The sequence below is a fragment of the Brachycentrus maculatus genome, unplaced genomic scaffold, assembly GCF_059751285.1.
Source record: "Brachycentrus maculatus isolate JH-2025_06_01 unplaced genomic scaffold, ASM5975128v1 h1tg000042l, whole genome shotgun sequence".
Taxonomy (NCBI): Eukaryota; Metazoa; Arthropoda; class Insecta; order Trichoptera; family Brachycentridae; genus Brachycentrus; species Brachycentrus maculatus.
The window spans coordinates 1,804,295-1,826,247 of record NW_028280796.1 but is presented as its reverse complement, the minus strand read 5'-3'; the positions used below and the strand labels follow the sequence as shown (position 1 = coordinate 1,826,247).

Sequence of the window (21,953 nt, the reverse complement as noted above, 5' to 3'; positions counted from 1 at the left end):
AAAAAGATATCATGTTGGCATTCAAGGGCAGTGTGGCAGAAGTAAAATGAATTAGTTCTAACATGGCAACATTTTAATACATTCACGAGTACCTACTTAGGTAGAAAAAAAAGCAAATTGCTAATTTGTAGGATAAATATTATATTTTTATTGCATTGAATTTTTGTAATGTTGTAATCTATTTTTATGAATTTATTCTGTAAAATTTCTTTCCAGGTTCTCGGTTTGCCCTGATGATTATGAAAGCGATTGTTTTCAGCATGTTGACCAAATTTGATATTGTTGCTACATCTAAGACTCAAATTCCTCTGAAACTTGCAAGAAATACTTTTCATATGTATGCAGAGAACGGTGTGTGGGTTGGTTTGAAATTGAGGGAGAAACTATAAGTAATAATTATTTTTTGTCCCCCTCCATATAGTGAGTTTATCTACCAGGCTGGAAGCCCGCGGTTCGATTCCCAAGAGGGATTAAAATAAATATTTGTGATTATTCATCTATTGGCTCGGGAGTATATGAGATCGAATGGGAATCAGGACCGTCGAAGCGCTGTTTAAAGCTGCTCAAGGCATTTACTTTCAAGTGATAGTCGCCATCAGAGGGGACCTGACATGACATGCATAGAAGAAGAAGATTATTCTCTTTAATATTTATTTATTATTACACTGGACCTAAATATTTATTATTACCTGAAGCGCAGGATTGGTTACCTTACTTTTATGTTAGTAATAATCAAGATAACACTCCATCAAAACGATGCAGTGCTCTATGCACCACTGGGTGAGGAGGAGGGTTTAGCAGAAGAATAATAATATTTTTCAACTACACTTTGTGTTAGTTATAGTCTTTGTATAAAACTATGATACCTATTGTAACATAATAATTACACTAAAATCATTTTGAATTATCCAATTTATTTTATTATTTAGTTCATTTATATAATTGCTGTAAAACCACTCAACAATATGAATGAACAAATAGAATTCGACATTCTGTGGATAGGACCCTCAATACTTAAGACTTGTACATTTAGGATAAATCAGGAAGTATATAAATTGTGAGAGCGTTCTCGCATCCTCTTCTAGTTAATCTGAGTCTGTAATAGATCAGTAGTGATCAGTATTATTAGTCTCCGATCTTCGGATTTCTATATAATGAAACAATCTTCCTGACCAACTCAACCAGCCGCCATTTAAATGCTTTGAGAATAAATGTCTAAAAGACTTTTTACTACATCCACTTCTACCAGACGTCTTCAATAATAATAATAATAATTACTTAGTCATTGTAAACTAACATTATTTTTGTATGAAAAATATTATATGTGAATTAGGGTGAAGACTGACCGGAGCATTTCATCATAACGTAACATGTTACGATGCGAGCATTTAGGCAGTCAGTACAGCAAGCCGAGCGCTCCATCCATAGTTTCAGAAGCTCGCTGATGCTCGCCGCAAGCGATGTTACGACGTTATGTTACGACAAAATGCTCCGGTCGGCCTCCACCTTTAGAAATGTTATTATCTGAGATATGTAGAATTGTTATTTTCTGAGATGAATGGAAGTGAAACTTTTTATTTCTAAATATATAAAACATGATTTTAAAAAAAAAGTTTTTTTACAAAAAATATAAAATTCCTATTCCGAATTCCTGATATAAAATTTTATTACTATCCATATATGCAGTCTGTCTATAAAAAGTAAGTATTAGTTAGTTAATTAACATTTAAATATTCATACAAATAAATTTTGCAAAAAATAGGTTTAAAATGGCATTACGATTTCAATACAAACAGCGAAAGGAAACATAATTCAATGTTGCAGTTTTCATATTTTCCGATTTCTACTATTTTTTTGTACAAATATTTAGTTCAGTAATAAGATATATTTAGATGTCTGTGGTAGTAGGTCTTTATTTACGAACACCCAGAATTAATATTCAACCATAATATGTATAATAAATTTATCAATGGTTACGATGGATTAACTCTGAAAAAAAACTTTTCTCAAACTGTTTTAAGATGAACAGTATTTTTTTTATTATTATTATGGATATTAAACGAAATATTTATATCATTCAAAAGCAAATTGGAGACATTGACTATATCCCACAGATAAAAAAATTAAGTATCTAAATCATTTATCCATACAAAATTTCCAATCAAATGGATCACCATAAGTGCTTTTACATCTACCATAATGATTTACACGTTACCATGGGCTAACACATAAAGCGTAGACTAAACCTTGACAATACTTATATATGATGTTTAACTTATACAATTTTATACAAGTATGGGTAAGCAACTCCAAGCGTCCTAGTTGTCGCTGCTATTCTTCTCAATTGATAGTTTCCAATTATCTTCCTCCATTACCTTTATCATACAATAGTGGTGTCCTTCACCCTGCTCTCCTTCACTTATGTCATTTGTATCATTTTAATCATATTTTACTCCTGTAAACAAGAATCTGGATCTCAAGGGTGATTTATCTTGCCTTTATACTATAACCATCAAGTTAACAGCGCATTGATTCAATATGGAGCTTTATAAACCATTGGAAGCGGATAGCAGTCAGAAAAATAGAATTATACTCATAATTTTTTAAAGATAAGATAACATGATAAAGAAAATTATCACATTTTAAACCAAAATAAATCATAATAACAATGTTATCTATTTCAGGCCACATGTAAAATGGGACATTTTAAATTATATGATACTAGATTCGCTGTAATTTGTTGTTTGAAAATGGTGTTCTGAAAACTCGAAAATAATGATTGATACACAGAATGAATTGAAAAGCTTTAAAAGTCAAAATGTATTGGAGAAAAAAATCATTCGTCGAAGTTCCTTATACTTAGGGATAATGAAACAGATTTTTTTTTTATAAAAACCATTTTTTTGGGATTAAATTTGATAAAAGTTTGGCTTTTAAGGGGCGCTTTGAAAAACAAGAAAACTGAGGAGTTAAATACAGACACTATTAAATACTGGCGCAACTGTATCTATCAATATTAAATATGTGAAATTTAACTTTTTTACAAAGCACAAAACCAAAGTTTGAAGAACACTGTTGATTGGCCATGTGTGATGGGTACACTGTACATATATACAAGTAAGTATAAAAGTGTATTAGTATGATGTGAGATACCAATATTGATGAGCTTGTTTGGGCGTTTTCCCAGTGTTTTCATATCAACAGCTCTGAGAAGAGTTTGTATAGGCTCTTGTACAAAACACAGACTTTTTAACTTAAATTTTTAGTTTCTACCATTGATTTATATATTATTTTGAAACAATGATTGTGTGGTTAATTGGCGTGTGCCTTTTACTAGCTGTTATCTATTTGTATGGAAAGTGGAAATATACTATTTTTAGGAAAAGAGGAATAAAATATATTGAACCAAGTGTTCCATTTATTGGAGGTGTTATTGATGTTATTCTTCAAAGAAAACATCTGATGGAGGTTGTTCAAGAACAATATGACCACTTTCCTGATCAAAAGTAAGTACCTCCCTATCTCTTTATTTTATTAAAATAATTTCATCCATCAGAAATGTGTTTGTAAAATTATATTAAATAATGGTATGATTTCGCTTCATACTGTAAATTTCAGTAACTTTGAAAAAACGGTTTTTCAATAGTAGTCTGTAATGAAATTAGAATCACGGCAATCTAATTTCTTTGGATCCAATTTGACTTGACCATTCCCAAGTATTTTAAATACTTGATCATGTCAAGTTTTCCTCGGTCTTCCTCTGTTTCTATTACCAGCTACATTCGCGTCGTAAATTTGTTTTACTCTTTTTTATTCACTTGTTCAATTCACGTGCCCAAATCATCTTACCATACCTTAATTCATTTTATCAATAACGCTTATCTCAGCCTTGCATTCCTTCCTTATATCACCATCCGAACATCTATGATATATCATTTTGCCGCACTTTTGTCTGAGAGAACGAATTTGGACTGTATTTCGTCTACCTTCATCAGTCTTTTGCCAACCCCATGCTTTACTTCCATACATTTATCTATATAATCTATATCATGCAATAATCAAATTTACAGAATTGATTATTTTTCCACAGATATTTTGGAGCATTAGAAGGATCACAGTTATTGGTAGTGTTAAAAGATGTGGAGTTGATCAAACAAATTAGTGTTAAAGATTTCGACCATTTTACTGACCACAGAATTTACATGGATGAACAAGCTGATCCAATACTTGGAAATATATTACTTTCATTAAAAGGTATCCACACAACTTAAATTCCTTTGTGATTGAGGTAAAGTCCCTCAGTATTCTCTGATTTATTATTTAAGGTTTTGCATTTTTGCAGATGATCTTTCAATATTGTTTTAGTGTTAACTACGTTTTGGTAACGCATATGATAAAATCAAATTAAATCCATTTTGAGGTATTCAAAATACGGATGTTAAGAATAACACTTTGAATTCCATAGACAGTAGTGAATGTCAAATGTTTAACTCTAAAATGAGTATTAAGTTGACGATAAGCAGTCTTTATAATATGTTTTTTTTTTCTTAATTTTCTATAAAATTAAGAAAATCCTAGAAAATAAGAAATGCTTAAAATAAGCTTAACATTTGTTTACAAATCAGAGAATATATTTCATTTTTATGATTTATTTGGAAATTTACCCTCTTTGCCATACTTCATATTTTTTATGACAAAGAAAGAGAAGTAAAACATTGTCAAACGTTTAAAATGTATCAGTTCCTTAAGTAGAAAAAAATAAATGAATTTAAAATTAAAGTATTTCTCAAAAGTTTGATTTTCATTTCAGGTGAAAAATGGCATGATATGAGAGCGACATTGAGTCCCGCATTCACAAGTTCAAAGATCAAAAACATGTTCTCATTTGTTCAGGAGTGCTCCGAAAATTTAGTCAATCATCTGAAGAAGAAAACGACAGAACCGGGATTCAATGGTCTGTCGGGATTATATTTTTATTCATTTGGCTGTCATGCATGTGGTCTTGAATTTTAGGAGAGTCATCATTTCCCCACTCTTAGGCAAACAAAAAAATATGCCAAAACAGATAGAAACAGTAGCTTTTTTGATAAATCCTTTTAGTAAACAAAAATTTTAATTTGAAGATAAATAGAAGCTGAATCAAATCCACATTCCGATTGTATTAAATTCTTTTCAAACATATTCTTTTTAAATAATCATGCTTTGTTTTATTTCAGGTGTTATTGATGTTGATGCCAAGACATTATTTTCTCACTACACAAATGATGTAATTGCTAGCACCGCTTTTGGATTAAATGTTCAGTCCATTTCGGATGAAAAGAATGAATTCTTTGAAAATGTAAAAGAAGCCTGTGATTTTGGGGGAATTAAACTACTCAGAGTCTTTATGTATAACTTTTTTCCTAGATTCATGAAAGTATGTATATAATTGTTTGAATAAAATATTGATTATTTTAAGGTGACACTATCTTAGATTTTTTGAAGTTAAGTTAAGTTAATAATCTAATGCAGGGGTTCCCAATCTTTTTCAGCTTGCGGCGCACTTACAAGTATAGTATTTTGTATTGGCGCCCTACTTTAGTAAGCTATTTGCGTATACATGTATATATATATATATATATGTATATATATATATATATATATATATATATATATATATATATATATATATATATATATATATATATATATATATATATATATATATATATATATATAAATATATATATATATATATATATATATATATATATATATATATATATATATATATATATATATATATATATATATATATATATATATATATATATATATATATATATATATATATATATATATATATATATATATATATATATATATATATTTATGTATATATATATATTTAAATATATATATATATATATATATATATATATATATATATATATATATATATATATATATATATATATAATAATAATAAAACCCTTATCCGCACCCCAATGGTGCATAGGGCACTGCTTCATATGAACACAGTGTTATCTTGATCGTTTACACACGAAGGAAAGGTGATCAGCCCTCCGCTTCAGGTACCAGTCCAGGGTAATATTGAATAAATATTACAGTGAAAAAATCACTTATATTTATTTGACCCCCCTGGGAATCGAACCCGGGACCTCCAGAACGGTAGCCGAGCATGCTGACCATTACACTACAGAGGCGGACATATATATATATATATATATATATATATATATATATATATATATATATATATATATATATATATATATATATATATATATATATATATATATATATATAAATTTATATATATATATATATAATATATTTAAATATATATATATATATATATATATATATATATATATATATATATATATATATATATATATATATATATATATATATATATATATATATATATATATATATATATATATATATATATATATATATATATATATATATATATATATATATATATATATATATTGAGTTTTATTATATTCTGAATTCTTAATTCAGAATTGAAACAGAGAACAGAAAAAAAGAGAAAATTTGTGGTTTCGGATAACGATAGAGGATTGACTCACAGCGCCCCTCATTACTTTCTACGGCACACCAGGGCGCCGCGGCGCACACTTTGGGAACCCCTGATCTAATGTTCATTATCTTTTTTTATGGAAAGTGTTGTAAATAATATATTTATTTGATCATAAATCAAAACACAAATGTATTATTTTTGATTGTGAGATAAGAGATTTTGAACGTAATAATTGAAATAATTAGAAATGATATGAAAAAGAAATCTTATGTTTAATCACCATTCAATTATTATTTTAATGAATATTTAAAAAAAAATTAGTCACATATTTTTTTATAGTTTTTAGATATTCCAATAGTAAATCCAACCATGAAAGCTTTCTTCACAAATATTGTGCAAGGGACAATGAAACACAGAGAGCAGAACAAGATAGTACGACATGACATGATTCACCTGTTGATGGAAGCAAAGAAGGGATCCTTGAAATACGAATCTGCAAGTAACACCACATCTCAAGATGAATTCGCGACCGTTGAGGAGTCGGCCATTGGGAAACGTGTTGTGAAACGAGGTAGATATTATTTTTTGACATCTCATGAAAGATGAAGAAGAATATGGAAGTCTGGGCATTTACGGGGCTGACGACCGTCATAGGCTAGTTTAAGTGATCACTTTACACACGTGTAACATTCACCAATTCTACCCATTATTGACAACCACACTACTCAAATTCTTAGAAGTTCTATATATATGAACCAATTTTTAAAAATTATTCTTGAATCACTGGAACTTTACTAGAGACATCCATTGGTGAGATGAAAAGAAGCTTTTTATTGAGCAGAAACTCTTATATTAGTATGTGAGGTCCGAATCCTGGATAACTGGGCGAGAAACGCCAGAAAATATCATTTTCATGTTTATTATTTAAGCTTATAATTTGACCAGATAATTTATTTACAACATTTTGAGTGTGTCCAAATACTTGTTCATACTTGTGAACAAGTATTTGGACACACTCAAAATGTTGAGGTAGATATTAATTAAATTTGTAATGTGTATTCCTTATTATCATTTTTAATTGAATATTTATTTTTTTAGTTTGGACTGATGATGAGCTGACAGCCCAAGCTTTTCTCTTCTTTCTCGGAGGCTATGAAACAACATCTACCTCACTGTCTTGGCTTATATACGAGTTGGCAAGGAACCCTGATGTACAAACTAAACTGCTGGATGAAATCGATCATTTTGACTCGGCAAATGATGGCATATTCACATACTTCGATTTGCCGAAACTCAAATATTTAGACATGGTGGTCTCAGGTTGTTAAATTTAATTAATTTATATGTATTCAATTTTTGTACAGAATAAATGTACACAAGTGGGCTCATTGGTACTGATAAGGGTTGTATATTTGAAATAAGTAGCTGATAATGCTTAATTATTCATTAAACTGTAAATAGATGAAATTGAGTTAAGGAGAGCAGAGGAAGACCGAGAAAAACTTGGCACAATCAGATATGCCATATACTTGAAAGTGGTCAGGTTAGGAGTCATAATAATTGTCAGGTATCTATGAGAAATTGCATGAACGTGGAAGAGGCGAAGAATGTATGCAAAGACAGAGTGGTGTAGCGTTCTATTCTCCCCTGCGGGGAAGTAGCGTGATGGTTAGTTAGTTAGTTAGTTAGAGTTAAGGGGAGAGAGAAAGAAGATGCAAAGAAGGAATGATATAATAGACAGCCGGGATCTGGGGATAGATAGTTATGTTTCAGACATATCGCTCACTCCTTTCAAGAACGTCATAAATCAAAAATCATCAATTTTCAGTTGTGCATGTTTTCGGAATACCCAAAAAATGTACTATATCCCAGCAAAAGAGGCATATTTTTAACTTAATATTTACCCGCTACAGGGCAGAAAGTGTTGTTTCTGCATTTTGAAGAAAAGGTATTGTTAAATTATTTTTTTTAAATATATTTAATTTTTTCAAATATAGAAAAAAACCTTCAGGTTTTACTTAAAAAGATCTGTTGCACAGTAAAAAGTTCAATAAGTGGCTTGATATTTATTTTTAATACATTGAATTATATCTTTAAACTTTAAAAACGTTATCCTTAAAAATCAAGTTTTTTGATTTGTGACGTTCTTGAAAAGAGTGAGCGATATGTTGAAGGTCATCAGAGATAGTGCATCCTCAAAATGGAGAGATAATTCCTTGGATAATCTTGGTTATTTGGATAGACAGGAGTTACTGAAGAAAAAATAAATTATTTGCTAATTGTAATGTATTTGCTGTCGTAAAAGTCATAAAATTGAATGGAATAACCTGATATGTACAGTATATTAAATCCATTATTTCTCCTGAGTAAAAATATTTTATTCACTCAGTGAACCAATCAGATCATTTTTAAACCTGTATAGTAATAATGTAAATAAAATTTTGTAAAGAATCATTACGGATGTGGCCACCATTGGTTGTTATGGATCGTCTTTGCACTAAATCCTACAATCTTCCACCTTCAACCGATACAAGTGATGTGGAATACACAGTAAGTATCAATAATTTACGTTAGCATTTTTATTTTGATTGTTAACACTTTCAACCTATGCAAATTACATAAATAAAGGTTTTACTTCAAACATGAAATTCTAACAGGCAGCAGCACTGATACTTGTATTTAAAATGAGAATTTTTTTTATTTTTTATTTTTTTTTAATTTTTTTTTTACAAAAATACATTTTTGAAATACAAAATAGGTAAATATACAGAACATCTTATATATAACGTTTCTACCTCTCTAATAAAGTAGATACTTGATACAAATATATCTGACACATGTAATTAATACGTCATTTGAAAGTTTTTAAAACTACAATATGTAGTTACTCCTTCATAAGTAGAATGGTTAATGTTGCTTTAAACGTTTTGTATATCTTTAAAATTGCCATATATTTATTGCAGATTTCTCGAAACGAAGTGGTTTGGTTTCCCGTGTACGCCATTCATCACGACCCCAAATATTATCCTAATCCGGAACGGTTTGATCCCGAGAGATTTTCAGATGAAAACAAAGGGAATATTAATGTGAATGCCTACTTTCCTTTTGGTATTGGTCCGAGAAACTGCATAGGTAATATATTTTTCTAAATATTTCTAAACTTTATCATTCAATTATATGAAGGTAATGTGATCATGGATATGAAAGTGAAATATATTTGATACAAATGACATAACTGAAGCAATTCAGGGTGTTATTAAATAATATTCCACTCGCTGCTTAAATGTTTGACAAACAAGAAGTAAACACCAATCCTCCTTAAATAATCCTTATTTGAATCACACTATTTTATGATTCAAATAAACTAAAATCTTCCTCAATATAAGAAAAAGTAAGAAACTATGGCAAATATGTTTTGTGACCACATTAGCTACCACTGCAATCAGTAATGATATACGGGTAGGTAGAAAGGAGTAATATCTTCAAATTGTGTTATTATTTATTGTTTTCTTGTTTATTATTTAAGGTTCCCGTTTCGCCCTCATGGTCGTTAAGTCTATAGTATACAAGATTCTGCGAAAGTTTGAAGTGGTTGTTACAGCCAATACTGAGATACCTCCTGTCATTTCTAAAAGCACTGTTAATCTCCACTCTGCAAATGGTTTACTTATTGGATTGAAGCCAAGAGAATTAAAGTAATAATATAAGCAATAAGTATTTTAGTAGCACTTATAAAAACTAACACCAGCGGAAACATGCAGTTCCGTCATAAATTATTTGAGTACTCTTTACTTTATTTTTATAAATATATGTTTATTATTGTGGTGCTTACGTACTTGGCAATACCAGAAATATGCACGGACTGCCTATAGAGGTCTCCTCTACCTAATAGTACCTACTTTATCATCATAACTTTCTACATTTATTTATGTGATAAAATATATATAAATAACAAAATTATTAATAATTATTATTAATAACCATAAGGTAATCTGTTGCATGCAGTTTTTAAATCATCTATGGATGGATGGATCCTTAATTATTTTCGTAATAACTTCATTTTTTCAAATATTAAATTCTGACTTGTAATGCAAACCATTATTTGATTATAGTTAAGATGATTTTATTTCTTTCTTTTAATTAATTGTTGATTTTTAAAAACAAAAAAAAATATATGTGGTGTTTTATCAATAATGCACATTGGCTATTCCCAACTAGATGTGACTGACAAATAAACTGATACATTTCAATGGGACATATGAAGCACTATAACCTTGTAATGTAGTCATATGGTATTATAATTATATGAAGGGCAATATGTTAATGTATACGACTACCTAAAAGTCAAAGCGCTGTAAATGCTTCCCAAGACGCAGAGCATTTTTTTTAGTGGTTATGGATTTTACCATAATTTGAAGTTAATCATTAGGATAATCTGTGGTCAGTATGCATCAAACCTTTGATTTGGATGCGTGCATAATTCCTTTTTGTAAAATATATTGACCATAAACCAATACAAAAGGAAAAGGTAATCAAAATACTGGGAAAATAAATTGCTTCTGATAACATTTGATAGCAAAAACTTCATAATATAAGTATATGAATTCAAGCGATGAAAGCAACTTTGATTCTTCATCTCACTATAACTAAACTGGTTTTCTATTAACCTATTTTTTCTGGACTCATTCGTATTTTTTTAAATACAAATGTACTTTTCATTTTAAAAAAAATGCTATGTACATTAGAAAAAAAAAACATATCATGGTTAACAATCATTTATTTAATTATTATATTATTCTCCCACAAAATTAGATCAAATAAAATTATTATAAAAAAAAATCATAAAACATATTTAAAAAAAAACTTGGTTACCATAAAGCTGGAATGCAAATTTAGGCTGCGGAAACTTTGCTAGAACTCACCAAACAGTACACAGTCCCTTTTCAAGTTTTCTTATATGTATATTTATTTTCCATTGTATTGTATTGAGTGTCACTAACTTCTTTAAAAATCTATCAATGGTTGAAGCCAATAACCAAACAAATTATAATAAATTATATGAATTGACTTAGACTGCTCTTTCTCGTTTCTTCAATCCCACCCAGATTCCATTTTTACCATGCAAATTAAAAGGATGGCTCTTGATTTCCATGGGTACTTGTGTTTTTTGTGTCGGTACGATTTCAAAATTGGCCAAAAGGTAAAACATTATTACTTTCACTTCCATAAGGGCAAATCGATTACCTGAAAAATATAATATTTTTAATACCGTATACATGAGTGTATTATCTGACTATCTGCTTTAAAAAATCTACTATTTTTTGAGTTGATCAGCAATTACAGATAATTTCAGTTGTCAAATATTCCTGACTCCTTCATCTAGTTTATTTATAAGTTGAAAATGGAAAATCACAAAGTTAGTGGTTCAAAAATCAATAAACAATATATTTCAATGATTAAAGAAAACACTTCGTTTTTTACCACTTGAGTTTTATTATAGACTACATGTTTCAGAAGTTAAACTTCCATCATTCAGGTCTGTATAATAAGTTATTATACAGACCTGAATGATGGAAGTTTAACTTCTGAAACATGTAGTCTATAATAAAACTCAAGTGGTAAAAAACGAAGTGTTTTCTTTAATCATTGTAACATGTCTTACCACAAAGTTAATGCCGAAACAATAAATAAAATAACAATATATTTATATAAAAATTATAAATATGCATAGAAATTAATGTCTGATCAATCTAAGAAAACTTTATTTTGATAGAGTATTTTGTCTTCAAGCCTTTAGTTAGACAAATATATGAATGCATACAAACATTCTGGATTTTATTATACCAATTTTATTTGAATCATAATCAATAAATCTAAAATAATAATCATCCCCAATTTGTGAAAAGAACCGTCTTCTGACGATTTTCGAAATAAATATAAAGCTTACTTTTCGAAATAAATATAAAGCTTACCGATGCAGCTTCGAGGTCCAATGCCAAAAGGAAGAAATGCTGAAATGTGGATGGAAGATTTGTTCTCTGCTGAAAATCGTTCCGGAATGAATTTATCTGGGTCAGAGAAGTATTTTGGATCTCTTTGTATTGAATAACTTGGCAAGCAAACAATTTCATCCTTTTGAATCTGAAAGAATAAAACATATAATTTGATATTAAGATAATATTATATTTTAAAATGTAAAAATCAGTTTGTATTTATTTATTTTTTTAATTTTTCGACATTTAAATTTTTTTGTTTTATTTATTTTAAATTTAAGAAACATATTTTGTGGATTTTTAAAGTTAAAATAATTACCATAAAGCAGTGTTAAAATACCGTTTTACAACTGTTTTAAAAAATATATATAATTACTATAATATGTTGGGAAAAGACAGTTATAATATACCGTATAAGATGGTCCAGTAGAAGAAGGTATAGTAAAGGGTTTTACGCACACTCGATCCAAATTACCAGCAGGAGGCCATAACCTTAGAGTTTCTGAAACAAACAATTATTTGTTTTTCAGAGATGTTATGCATAATTTTTTTATGTACGTGGAGTTTAATTCCAAATCAAGCTAAAATCTTTTTTCTTAATGTACCTTACCTCGGAAATCTAAAAAAACTTTTGTTAATAGGTTCTCAATAATAGAAATATTATAGTATTGTAAGTGACCAGGATGCAAAATGAATATATTTATTAGTAAAAAAAAAGTTTTAAGCTATTTTCAAAAAAAGTATGTTATTTTCTTCCAATTTATATTTCCGTCCAGGGATTTGTTAATAAAAAATATAAATGTAAAAATATATTCTATTCTTTATATCGCACAATGGATTCTAACTAAAAAATAAAAATAAAAAGTGAAAAGTTGCACCCTTTTTTCACTTTTTATTTTCGAAATTTCACATAGCGAGTTACAGAGAAAGAACAAAGTTTCAAGAACAAAGTTTCTAAATTGGTTAAATGAATTAAATTCAAAATTCAAGAACAAAGTTTCTAAATTGGTTCATATATATAGAACTTCGAAGAATTTGAGTAGTGTGGTTGTCAATAATGGGTAGAATTGGTGAATGTTACACGTGTGTAAAGTGATCACTCAAACCAGCCTATGACGGTCGTAAGCCCCGTAAATGCCCAGACTTCCATATTCTTCTTCATCTTTGATGAAATGTCAAAAAATAATTACAGAGAAAGGACAAGTCCTTTTTTTACAACATGAACTTATGATCCGGGACGCTTAACGAGTAAGATTCTGGAATGAATTAAGCTCATTATAAGAGATTCCACTGTATTTTTCTGATGATTTTTGTTGCATTATAAGATTTATAAAAAAAAAACAAAAAAATATTTAAACTATTTAAAGATTTTTTTTTCTAATTTCAAAATAATTTTAGCAAATTTACTTAGAAACACAAATAAACAAGTCTACCTGAAGTGACCATGTCCAAGTAAGTCAGGTTATGTATGTCGTTATACTTGATCATGGAACCTGTCTCACTAATATATTGATCTACTTCCTCTCTGAGTTGATTTTGGGCCTCTGTATTGAGAGCTAACTCGTAACACATGAACGACAGAAGAGTTGAGGTTGTCTCAAATCCAGCAAACAGGAATATCACAGCCTGCGCTGTAATTTCATCATCAGTCCAGGCTTAAAAGAAAATGGAATATTAGAATATTAACACATTTGTCACAAACAACCTTTGTTTATATAAATAAAAAAAAAATATATATAATATATATATATATATATATATATATATATATTTACATATATATATATATATATACATATATATGTATATATATAAAACCCTTATCCGCACCCCAATGGTGCATAGGGCACTGCGTCATATATACGCAGTGTTATCTTGATCGTTTACACATGAAGGAAAGGTGATCAGCCCTCCGCTTCAGGTACCAGTCCAGGGTAATATTGAATAAATATGACAGTGAAAAAATCACTAATATTTATTTTAACCCTCTTGGGAATCGAACCCGGCACCTCCAGAACGGTAGCCGAGCGTGCTGACCATTACACTACAGAGGCGGACGTATATGTATATGTATATATATATATATATATATATATATATATATATATATATATATATATATATATATATATATATATATATATGCATTTAAATTTCTTTATATTGTAACTTTAATTTCTTTATATTGTTGTTTGGATATTTTGGCAGTTAAAATCAACACTGTGGTTCTGATATCTCAGTTTAACGCCATTTGTGGGTATTATGTAATCATTTCATCATCAGTAGTTGGGGCGATGCAGATGGCGGTGTGTCGGATGAGGTGGAAGACAAATGCCCCAAAAATTTTGAAAACAAGGATGGTCACGGCCGTCAGCAATGAAGACAAGAACGCAGAAGAAGAGTCATTTGCCTAGATTTGGAATGGATGAAAAACAAATTTTTTGGACACTATAGAAAACAGGAAGTTTAGAAGACATATCAAGCGACATAATGATCTTATCACTAGTGTTATTTAGCGAGAGAAAAAAAATGCATAAAAATTTCCAATATTGGAAAATACAAAATCTTGAATATACACGTCGGCTGTCCAAACTTAAAACATAGTAAGGGACATTTTTTGTATTACGTTTTTTTTTGCATTTTTGGACTAAGTAGAATCTACTTAGTCCAAAAATGCAAAAAAAACGTACTCCAAAAAAATGACCCTTACTGTGTTTTGAATTTGGACAGCCGACGTATGTCGAATAAGAAATACTAATTTTACAGATTATGTGAACATGAAGTAAATTATTGGAAAATTATTTATATACAAGGAAAGCAAAGACACGGTGGAAGATGGATTTTTTTAGGGGAGCAGGGTCGAGGTAGTTTAATGACTTTTTTTATCAATATGAGATTGGACGAAAGTTTAATTTTTTGTAAAATAAAAAATAGGCGCCAAGGAAGCGAAGACTAGTACTGAGTATCAAATTCCTGTTTCACTCGAATCTCCAGATTCCAAACAGCCGTGATGAATGTCACCTCCAGAAATGAAAGTGATTGATCAATAATTAATTAAGCTTACCAGTTTTCACGGTATTTTCCTTGGAATATTCGTGATCTGTTACAAATCCGGAATCGTCATTGTGACCGTCTGGATGCTCATCATCATGTAAGGAGCCTTTCATGGCTAGCATCAATAAATGTATCATGTCCTTCCTTATAACACCAGATTTCGTTCTTTGTTTTATAATGTCCATCACGGTGCTTCTATAATAGCTGCTTATCTTGTCTTCCATCAGTGAATAGGTAAGAATCTGTGATATAGAATGAATGAATTATTGTTTAAAAAAAACAAACAAAAATCTCCAGGGGAAATCAATCTCGGACTAATCTGCTATCTTGATAGTGAAATTGGTGAATACCTATTGTGTTATAACTTCTAAAGACATCCATAACTGTTTTATTCTTATTCAATCTAATGAATTTTAACAAAGTCATTTTGTCAATTGCAGTTATATATAATAGTCAGAAACAAGCAACAATTATAATGCTAAATATTTAATAATGGCCTGAAAACATACATTTCGACTTTTATGATATCAAGATTTTAAAATGCTCACCGTTCGTATAAAGGGAAAAATTTTGAAGACAAACAATGTCAATGCTTCCTTTAGCTCGATGTTTGTTAATTTGGTGCTCATTTTGAAAAATTCATTATTTGGGTCAGAAAATGAGTCAGTCTGGATACCAAATGCACAAGATGCGATAACATCATTAGTAAACTTAGTAAACATTTCCTTTATTTCAATCTCGAAATGTTCCTGTCCTGGAAAATTAATGAATTACGTTTTATTTGATCCAAGAACAACTCATTTTTATTGTAATTGATTATTGTGTTAAACAAATAAAGAATGGTGTATTGAGTAAAATTCACGTGATTTCTTACCAAGAAAACCAAAAATGCATTGTTGATTTTGATTTGAAATAGCAAGTTTTCAAGAAAAAATGGCCGTGGAAAGATAATACAGGGTACGAAAAATTAAATTGGCATTTTCAAACTGAATCTTAAATACTGCATTACGTACTTAAAAATATATAGAAAGTAAATAACCTGGAGTTTGACATTCAATCTTTAAGTATTCGATAAAACGATCCGAACATTCTGTCACAAATGGCATCATTCCTCTCATTTTTGAACTTGTAAAAGCAGGACTTAATGTAGTTCGCATGTGGTGCCATCTTTGACCTAAAAATTAGTTCCTTTGAAAATATATACATATACATATCGCTCACTCCTTTCAAAAACGTCATAAATAAAAAAAAACTTGATTTTTCAGGAGAACGTTTTTAAAGTTTGAAAATATAAAACAATTTATTAAAAATAAATATCAAGCCACTTATTAAACTTTTTACTGTGCAACAGATATTTTAAGGTTGAACTTGAAGGTTTTTTTCTTCATTTGAAAAATAACTGGTTTATTTTAAAAAATAATTAAACCATACATTTATCTTCACAATTCAAAAACAACACTTTCTGCCTTGTAGCGGGTAAATATTAAGTTAAAAATATGCCTCGTTTACTGGGATATAGTACATTTTCTGGGCATTCCGAAAACATACACAACTGAAAATTGTCAATTTTTGATTTATGACGTTCTTGAAAGGAGTGAGCGATATGTGACATGTCAGATTAACATACAATATTTCATGCATGTCAACAAATATTTAAAAATGTTAAATCTACTGCCAAGTTCTAATACTAAGAATGACAGTAATAATGACATTAATAAATCTATTAGTGGACCTCTCCATTGATAGGGACTTTATTTGGATCGAGAGCTCTGCATTTCTGCCCCATATTTATTCATCTGTGATTCCTTGCTATCATGACTAAGGATGGTAATCTGATCTGAGCACATTTTAAATTTTAGCTTAAATCGTAGAAATTTTTACTTAGCTTAGTGAGCTGGATTACCTTTAAGACTAAATAGATTGTGAAAAAAAAGAGGATCTTTCTCATCAGCTATTTGTAAATGATCCGTAAAATGATCAAAGTCTTTTATCGTTATGCGTTTTATCAACTCCAAGTCTTTGATGACAAGCTCCGGATAATGGAAAAAAAAGATGCCAAAATACCTGTGAAAAATGACATTAATAAAATTAAACTAAAAATGCTTAATGAAATACAAATAATAACTTCCAATTTCGTAAAGTACCATATCATAAGTAAATGGGCAAAAAACGTTAACTCTAAATCCTTAATAATAATATAATCCCTGTTCTTGAAAGCTTTTAGCCGGCATAAAATACCCGCTATTAAACTTAAATTTACTTTTAAAATCACATAAATATAACATTTCAAACTACTAAATGTGTTTTTCCAGTTTATAGAACGTTCAAAACTTTATAATACGCATCATTTAGTGAAAATTTCATATATTCTAGTTAAAGTTTTTTGCCAGTATACCTACAATTAATAAGTGAGTGAAAAATATAAAATAATTATAGAGGAATCAAAATTTGTATCAAATAGATAATATAACAATTGTCTTCTTTTGACTTTTATCTGCATCCAAGTGGTGCATAGGGCACCTCAAAGAATCGACGCAGTGTTGACTCAATCGTTATTTATGAAGGAAGGGTGGTCAGACGATGGCTTCAGATTCATGGATATGGGAATAGAATATGATGGATAGGATGCGGATGACATAATTGAAGGAGCTCAAGCTGAAGGACATAACTTCTTTATGGGAAAAGAAATGGAGGAGGCATATTTAAATAGGAGGTACTATATAAATAGTCAAATAGAAATCATTAAAGTGTCACTAAATTAAAATAAAATAGACAATTGACTAATAAGTGATTTTTTTATCAATATATTTATACTTAAATGAAATAATCCGGAAATAAAAATAATTATTTTAAAAAAATGTTTTATTTTATCTTCTGCTATTAAGCATTAGTTAGCAGGTAACATTAGTTAGCAGGTAGTTTTAGTTATAAGTATAATTGGTTAAAAAATTATCACAATAAGCGAATCCCAATGTATAAAATTAACTGTGAAATATGCCCGGCTATGTTGTGATAAAATAGCCCTATTGTGTTACAGAAACAGCCTAACAATATATATTTACTGTAATATAGCTAGGCTACCATGCTGGAGGTCAGGGTTCGACTCCCAGGAGGGTGAAAATAAACATTTGTGATTTTTCATTCCTGATATTTATTTAATACTTCCCTGTAGTGCAGGGTTTATCACCTTTCCTTTGTGTATTTAACGATTAAGATAATTTTTCTTCTTTATGATGCAGTGGTTTATGCATCATTAGGTGCGGATAAGAGTTAAAAGAAGTAACTATTATGCCTGTTGTGATTTTTCAGCTAGAGAAGAATAGTATAAGGCACTTACTTTTCATTTGCAAACTTATTGTATGCATCCTGAATAATGAAATTCAAGTGCTGCTTTCCCATGACCAATGGAAGCATATTGCCAATGTAGGGATATGTCTTGATATATTTTATTCCGTTTCTTTTGAAAAAGTCATGGCCCTTTTTTCCATAGTAATATATTAACAATGTGACAATTCCCAAGAGAAATAATGTCACATCCAACCAAGATATCGTCCACATTGTGGTTGAAAGTATCAAATTCTTCTGTCCTGTTAATATTTAACATTTTTGTAAAAATAATTTTAAAAAAAGACACCAAATAATATTTTGGGTATGGCCAAATGTTTGTACACAAATACTGGATAAAAATAAATATTTAATGATGCTATTGATAATATAATACATCATAATTTAATGTGTCAAAATCAGGGCTGGAATCGCAGTGAAAAGATGTGTTAACTGTGTATTGTAGATAACTTTAACTTTACCGCTATTTGCTAAAAAAACTAAATATTCATAAATTTTCTTAACAGTATCATAAATTTCCTGAAAACACTAATTAACAACCAGTCCCAAAGTGCCAATTTCGTTAGAAACAAAAGTCCAGAAGTAAAGTTAAAGTAATTGGCTATTAATTAAATATTTTCACTGTAATTCTAGTCCATAAAAATATACATACATATACATATTACATATGAAAATAGTAAGTAAAAAAAAGCAAGGGAGTCAGTAATAACCCAGTTAATTTAAGCCCGTTTAAAAAAAACAATAATTTTATCCTAAACTCTTCACATAAAAAATATGTATTTAAAATACTAAAAAATAGATCTAAGTAAATATTCTAGGTACTTCTGTTAAAACCTTGAGAATTTTACTCAAAATTATCAATATTGTTAGGATGAATAACTTTGAAAATAAAAATAATAGGTTTTTGATAGTAGTATGTGAATGATTTGATTCTCGGTAATCTAATTTCATCATGAGTTTAGAAAGCAAATGAAATATATATGAAAGTACTATCTCGCGATGCTTCATAATATAAAATAAACTGTTTACCACCTCTTGACACTAAACTTGACTGTTCAATATAGCGTATGATACTGACATGTTGTGAATTAAGTTTTATCTGTTGTTAGGACATTTAAACACAGGGTAGAATTATTGCTCAATTATATCATACTAATTGCATTTTATGTCAATATTAATTTACAATAAAGTCTTTACATTGATAATTACATGTTAGTCTTTGTAATGTAATTCAAGTAAATTAGTCTGTATATTCATTATAGAGTAATGGTGCAAGGCTTATAAAGAAATTGCATTACAAAGGTTTTGAATAATTTGGGCTATGAAGAAAATTCGGAAGACAAAATGTCTCTCAGTTTGCGAACAGAATACTTGGTTACAACCAAGAAATCATATGGAAGAAATAAAATAGCGAGTAAACAAATACAGTGATGGAGAAAATAGATACCTCATATAGACATATATTCATATAAGAATGATTTTTCTAGTCCTCGATGAACGAAATATGTGTGAAATGGAATTGTGTGCCGAAATTTGAGAAAAAATGGTCTCTGTTGTGTTATAAATCTTTTTAATGCCATATCTTAATTCTGTGTCATTAATAAATCCAAATATACATAAATTATCACTGGATAGATTTTTTGTGAAGTTAGAATCTTAATTTCTTTTAAGCACCTTTTATATATTTCAAATTTTTTTATCTTAACAAATTATTAGTTTTCAGATGGCTTCTCGTTATTATGCATTATCACAAATTAATATTAAAAGGGTAGTTTTTTGGGAGTTTGGAATGGATTAAAACATTTTACATATTTACAGAACAAATGAAGTTTTTAATAGTTCCTATGTAAAAAAAAATTAAACATTAAACATATTAAATATTGAGTCGCAAATGCAACAGTGAATGAAAATACATGCAATGAAGAAATAAAAAACAAATATATAAAACTAAATTAAGTTTTTTAGGTTTTAATTCGGCCTTGATTCCAGCCCTGTACTTTATACAAACATGTAATAAAGAGGATGGTTCTTTTTTAATATTTAATTGAGATAAGTGTTTACATGTGTCTGTAGGTACATAATATATTGTATTGTGGTCATATTATATACTTTGGCTAAAAGGTATATCATTGCAAGTCCTAATTTAAAGCATTTCGTCTGATTGCCTGGCGTATTTTGTATTTAGAATCAGGAGGTTTAAATACACATTGAGAAATTAAATAATCCAAATATCTCTAACAAATTTTCTTTATAGTCTTACCCCAGAATAACAAAGGACCAGCATAATATGGTAAAATGTATTATTTATGTGAAATACGTAGTTCTATTTACAGATGACTACATTCCAATTTTACGATTGGCCATACTTACTTTAGGCCCCGTTTTGCACCCAGCTTTGGAGATCTTCCTCAAACTCCACCAGCGATTCCTATCCTGGGTGGTCCCCATCCCTCAATCCAGTATTCCTTTTCAAGGTTATCAGCTCAGTGCATCTGCGGGTGTCCTCTTCTTCTAGACATGGCCGTCATTGCAAGACTGCAATGCAGTTTGCTTTTATCAAACTTTGAATATAAAATTAAAACACAATTCGAGGAGTTCATTTTTTTAAATATAGCGCATGCTTTGCAAATTAATGGAAATCAGAATAAATTGAAATTAATATTTAATCATTTCAGAAGCTTAGTGAAATGTCTTAGAATATTTTCATTCTAGGCCCCATAAATAATAAAAAAATATGAAAAATGATATCCAAATCTTACATGATATTTCAATTTATGTTTACATCAAGATTAATTGGTTACATTACAGCACCTACATACATTATTTTTCTTCTAACCCTTATCCACACCTTATTACTTTCATGAAGACAAGGTGATCAGTGACAATGGGCTGCTGCTGCATAGGGCGCATTTTCTGATTCTGTGCCCTAGACATTTTAGGGTGTCAAGTGTAAATGAATAATAACGTTCCCCCGAACACTTATCTCATTGACTTACAACGGCATACTT

General features: G+C 29.3%; 2 protein-coding genes across 4 annotated transcripts in view; one reads left to right on the top strand and one right to left on the bottom strand.

The window, feature by feature from the left end:
* The window catches only part of LOC148312394 (uncharacterized), a 45,320-nt gene that overhangs the window by 6,978 nt on the left and 16,389 nt on the right, over positions 1 to 21,953 (top strand). Inside the window, exons 10-19 of the mRNA XM_088277426.1 lie at positions 217 to 383; positions 3,283 to 3,506; positions 4,091 to 4,254; positions 4,811 to 4,954; positions 5,217 to 5,416; positions 6,893 to 7,124; positions 7,652 to 7,873; positions 9,003 to 9,103; positions 9,517 to 9,685; positions 10,080 to 10,248. Of these exons, the coding sequence (XP_088133552.1) occupies positions 217 to 383; positions 3,283 to 3,506; positions 4,091 to 4,254; positions 4,811 to 4,954; positions 5,217 to 5,416; positions 6,893 to 7,124; positions 7,652 to 7,873; positions 9,003 to 9,103; positions 9,517 to 9,685; positions 10,080 to 10,248 (1,792 nt within the window). The remainder of the gene's footprint in view (positions 1 to 216; positions 384 to 3,282; positions 3,507 to 4,090; positions 4,255 to 4,810; positions 4,955 to 5,216; positions 5,417 to 6,892; positions 7,125 to 7,651; positions 7,874 to 9,002; positions 9,104 to 9,516; positions 9,686 to 10,079; positions 10,249 to 21,953) is intronic.
* LOC148312396 (cytochrome P450 9e2-like) lies at positions 11,316 to 21,451 on the bottom strand. 3 transcript variants are annotated; one of them, XM_088277419.1, is made up of 10 exons: positions 21,316 to 21,451; positions 18,938 to 19,187; positions 17,504 to 17,664; positions 16,640 to 16,774; positions 16,149 to 16,354; positions 15,611 to 15,842; positions 13,980 to 14,201; positions 12,957 to 13,048; positions 12,526 to 12,694; positions 11,316 to 11,797 (listed from the first exon to the last, which is right to left on the bottom strand). In XM_088277419.1, the coding sequence occupies exons 2-10, from the start codon at positions 19,156 to 19,158 to the stop codon at positions 11,622 to 11,624; spliced, it is 1,614 nt and encodes a 537-aa protein (XP_088133545.1). In that variant the 5' UTR covers positions 19,159 to 19,187; positions 21,316 to 21,451; the 3' UTR covers positions 11,316 to 11,621. The 3 variants fall into 3 exon arrangements, with proteins under 3 accessions (XP_088133545.1, XP_088133543.1, XP_088133542.1); XM_088277417.1 differs by lacking the exon at positions 21,316 to 21,451 and adding an exon at positions 19,975 to 20,020; XM_088277416.1 differs by lacking the exon at positions 21,316 to 21,451 and adding an exon at positions 19,978 to 20,020.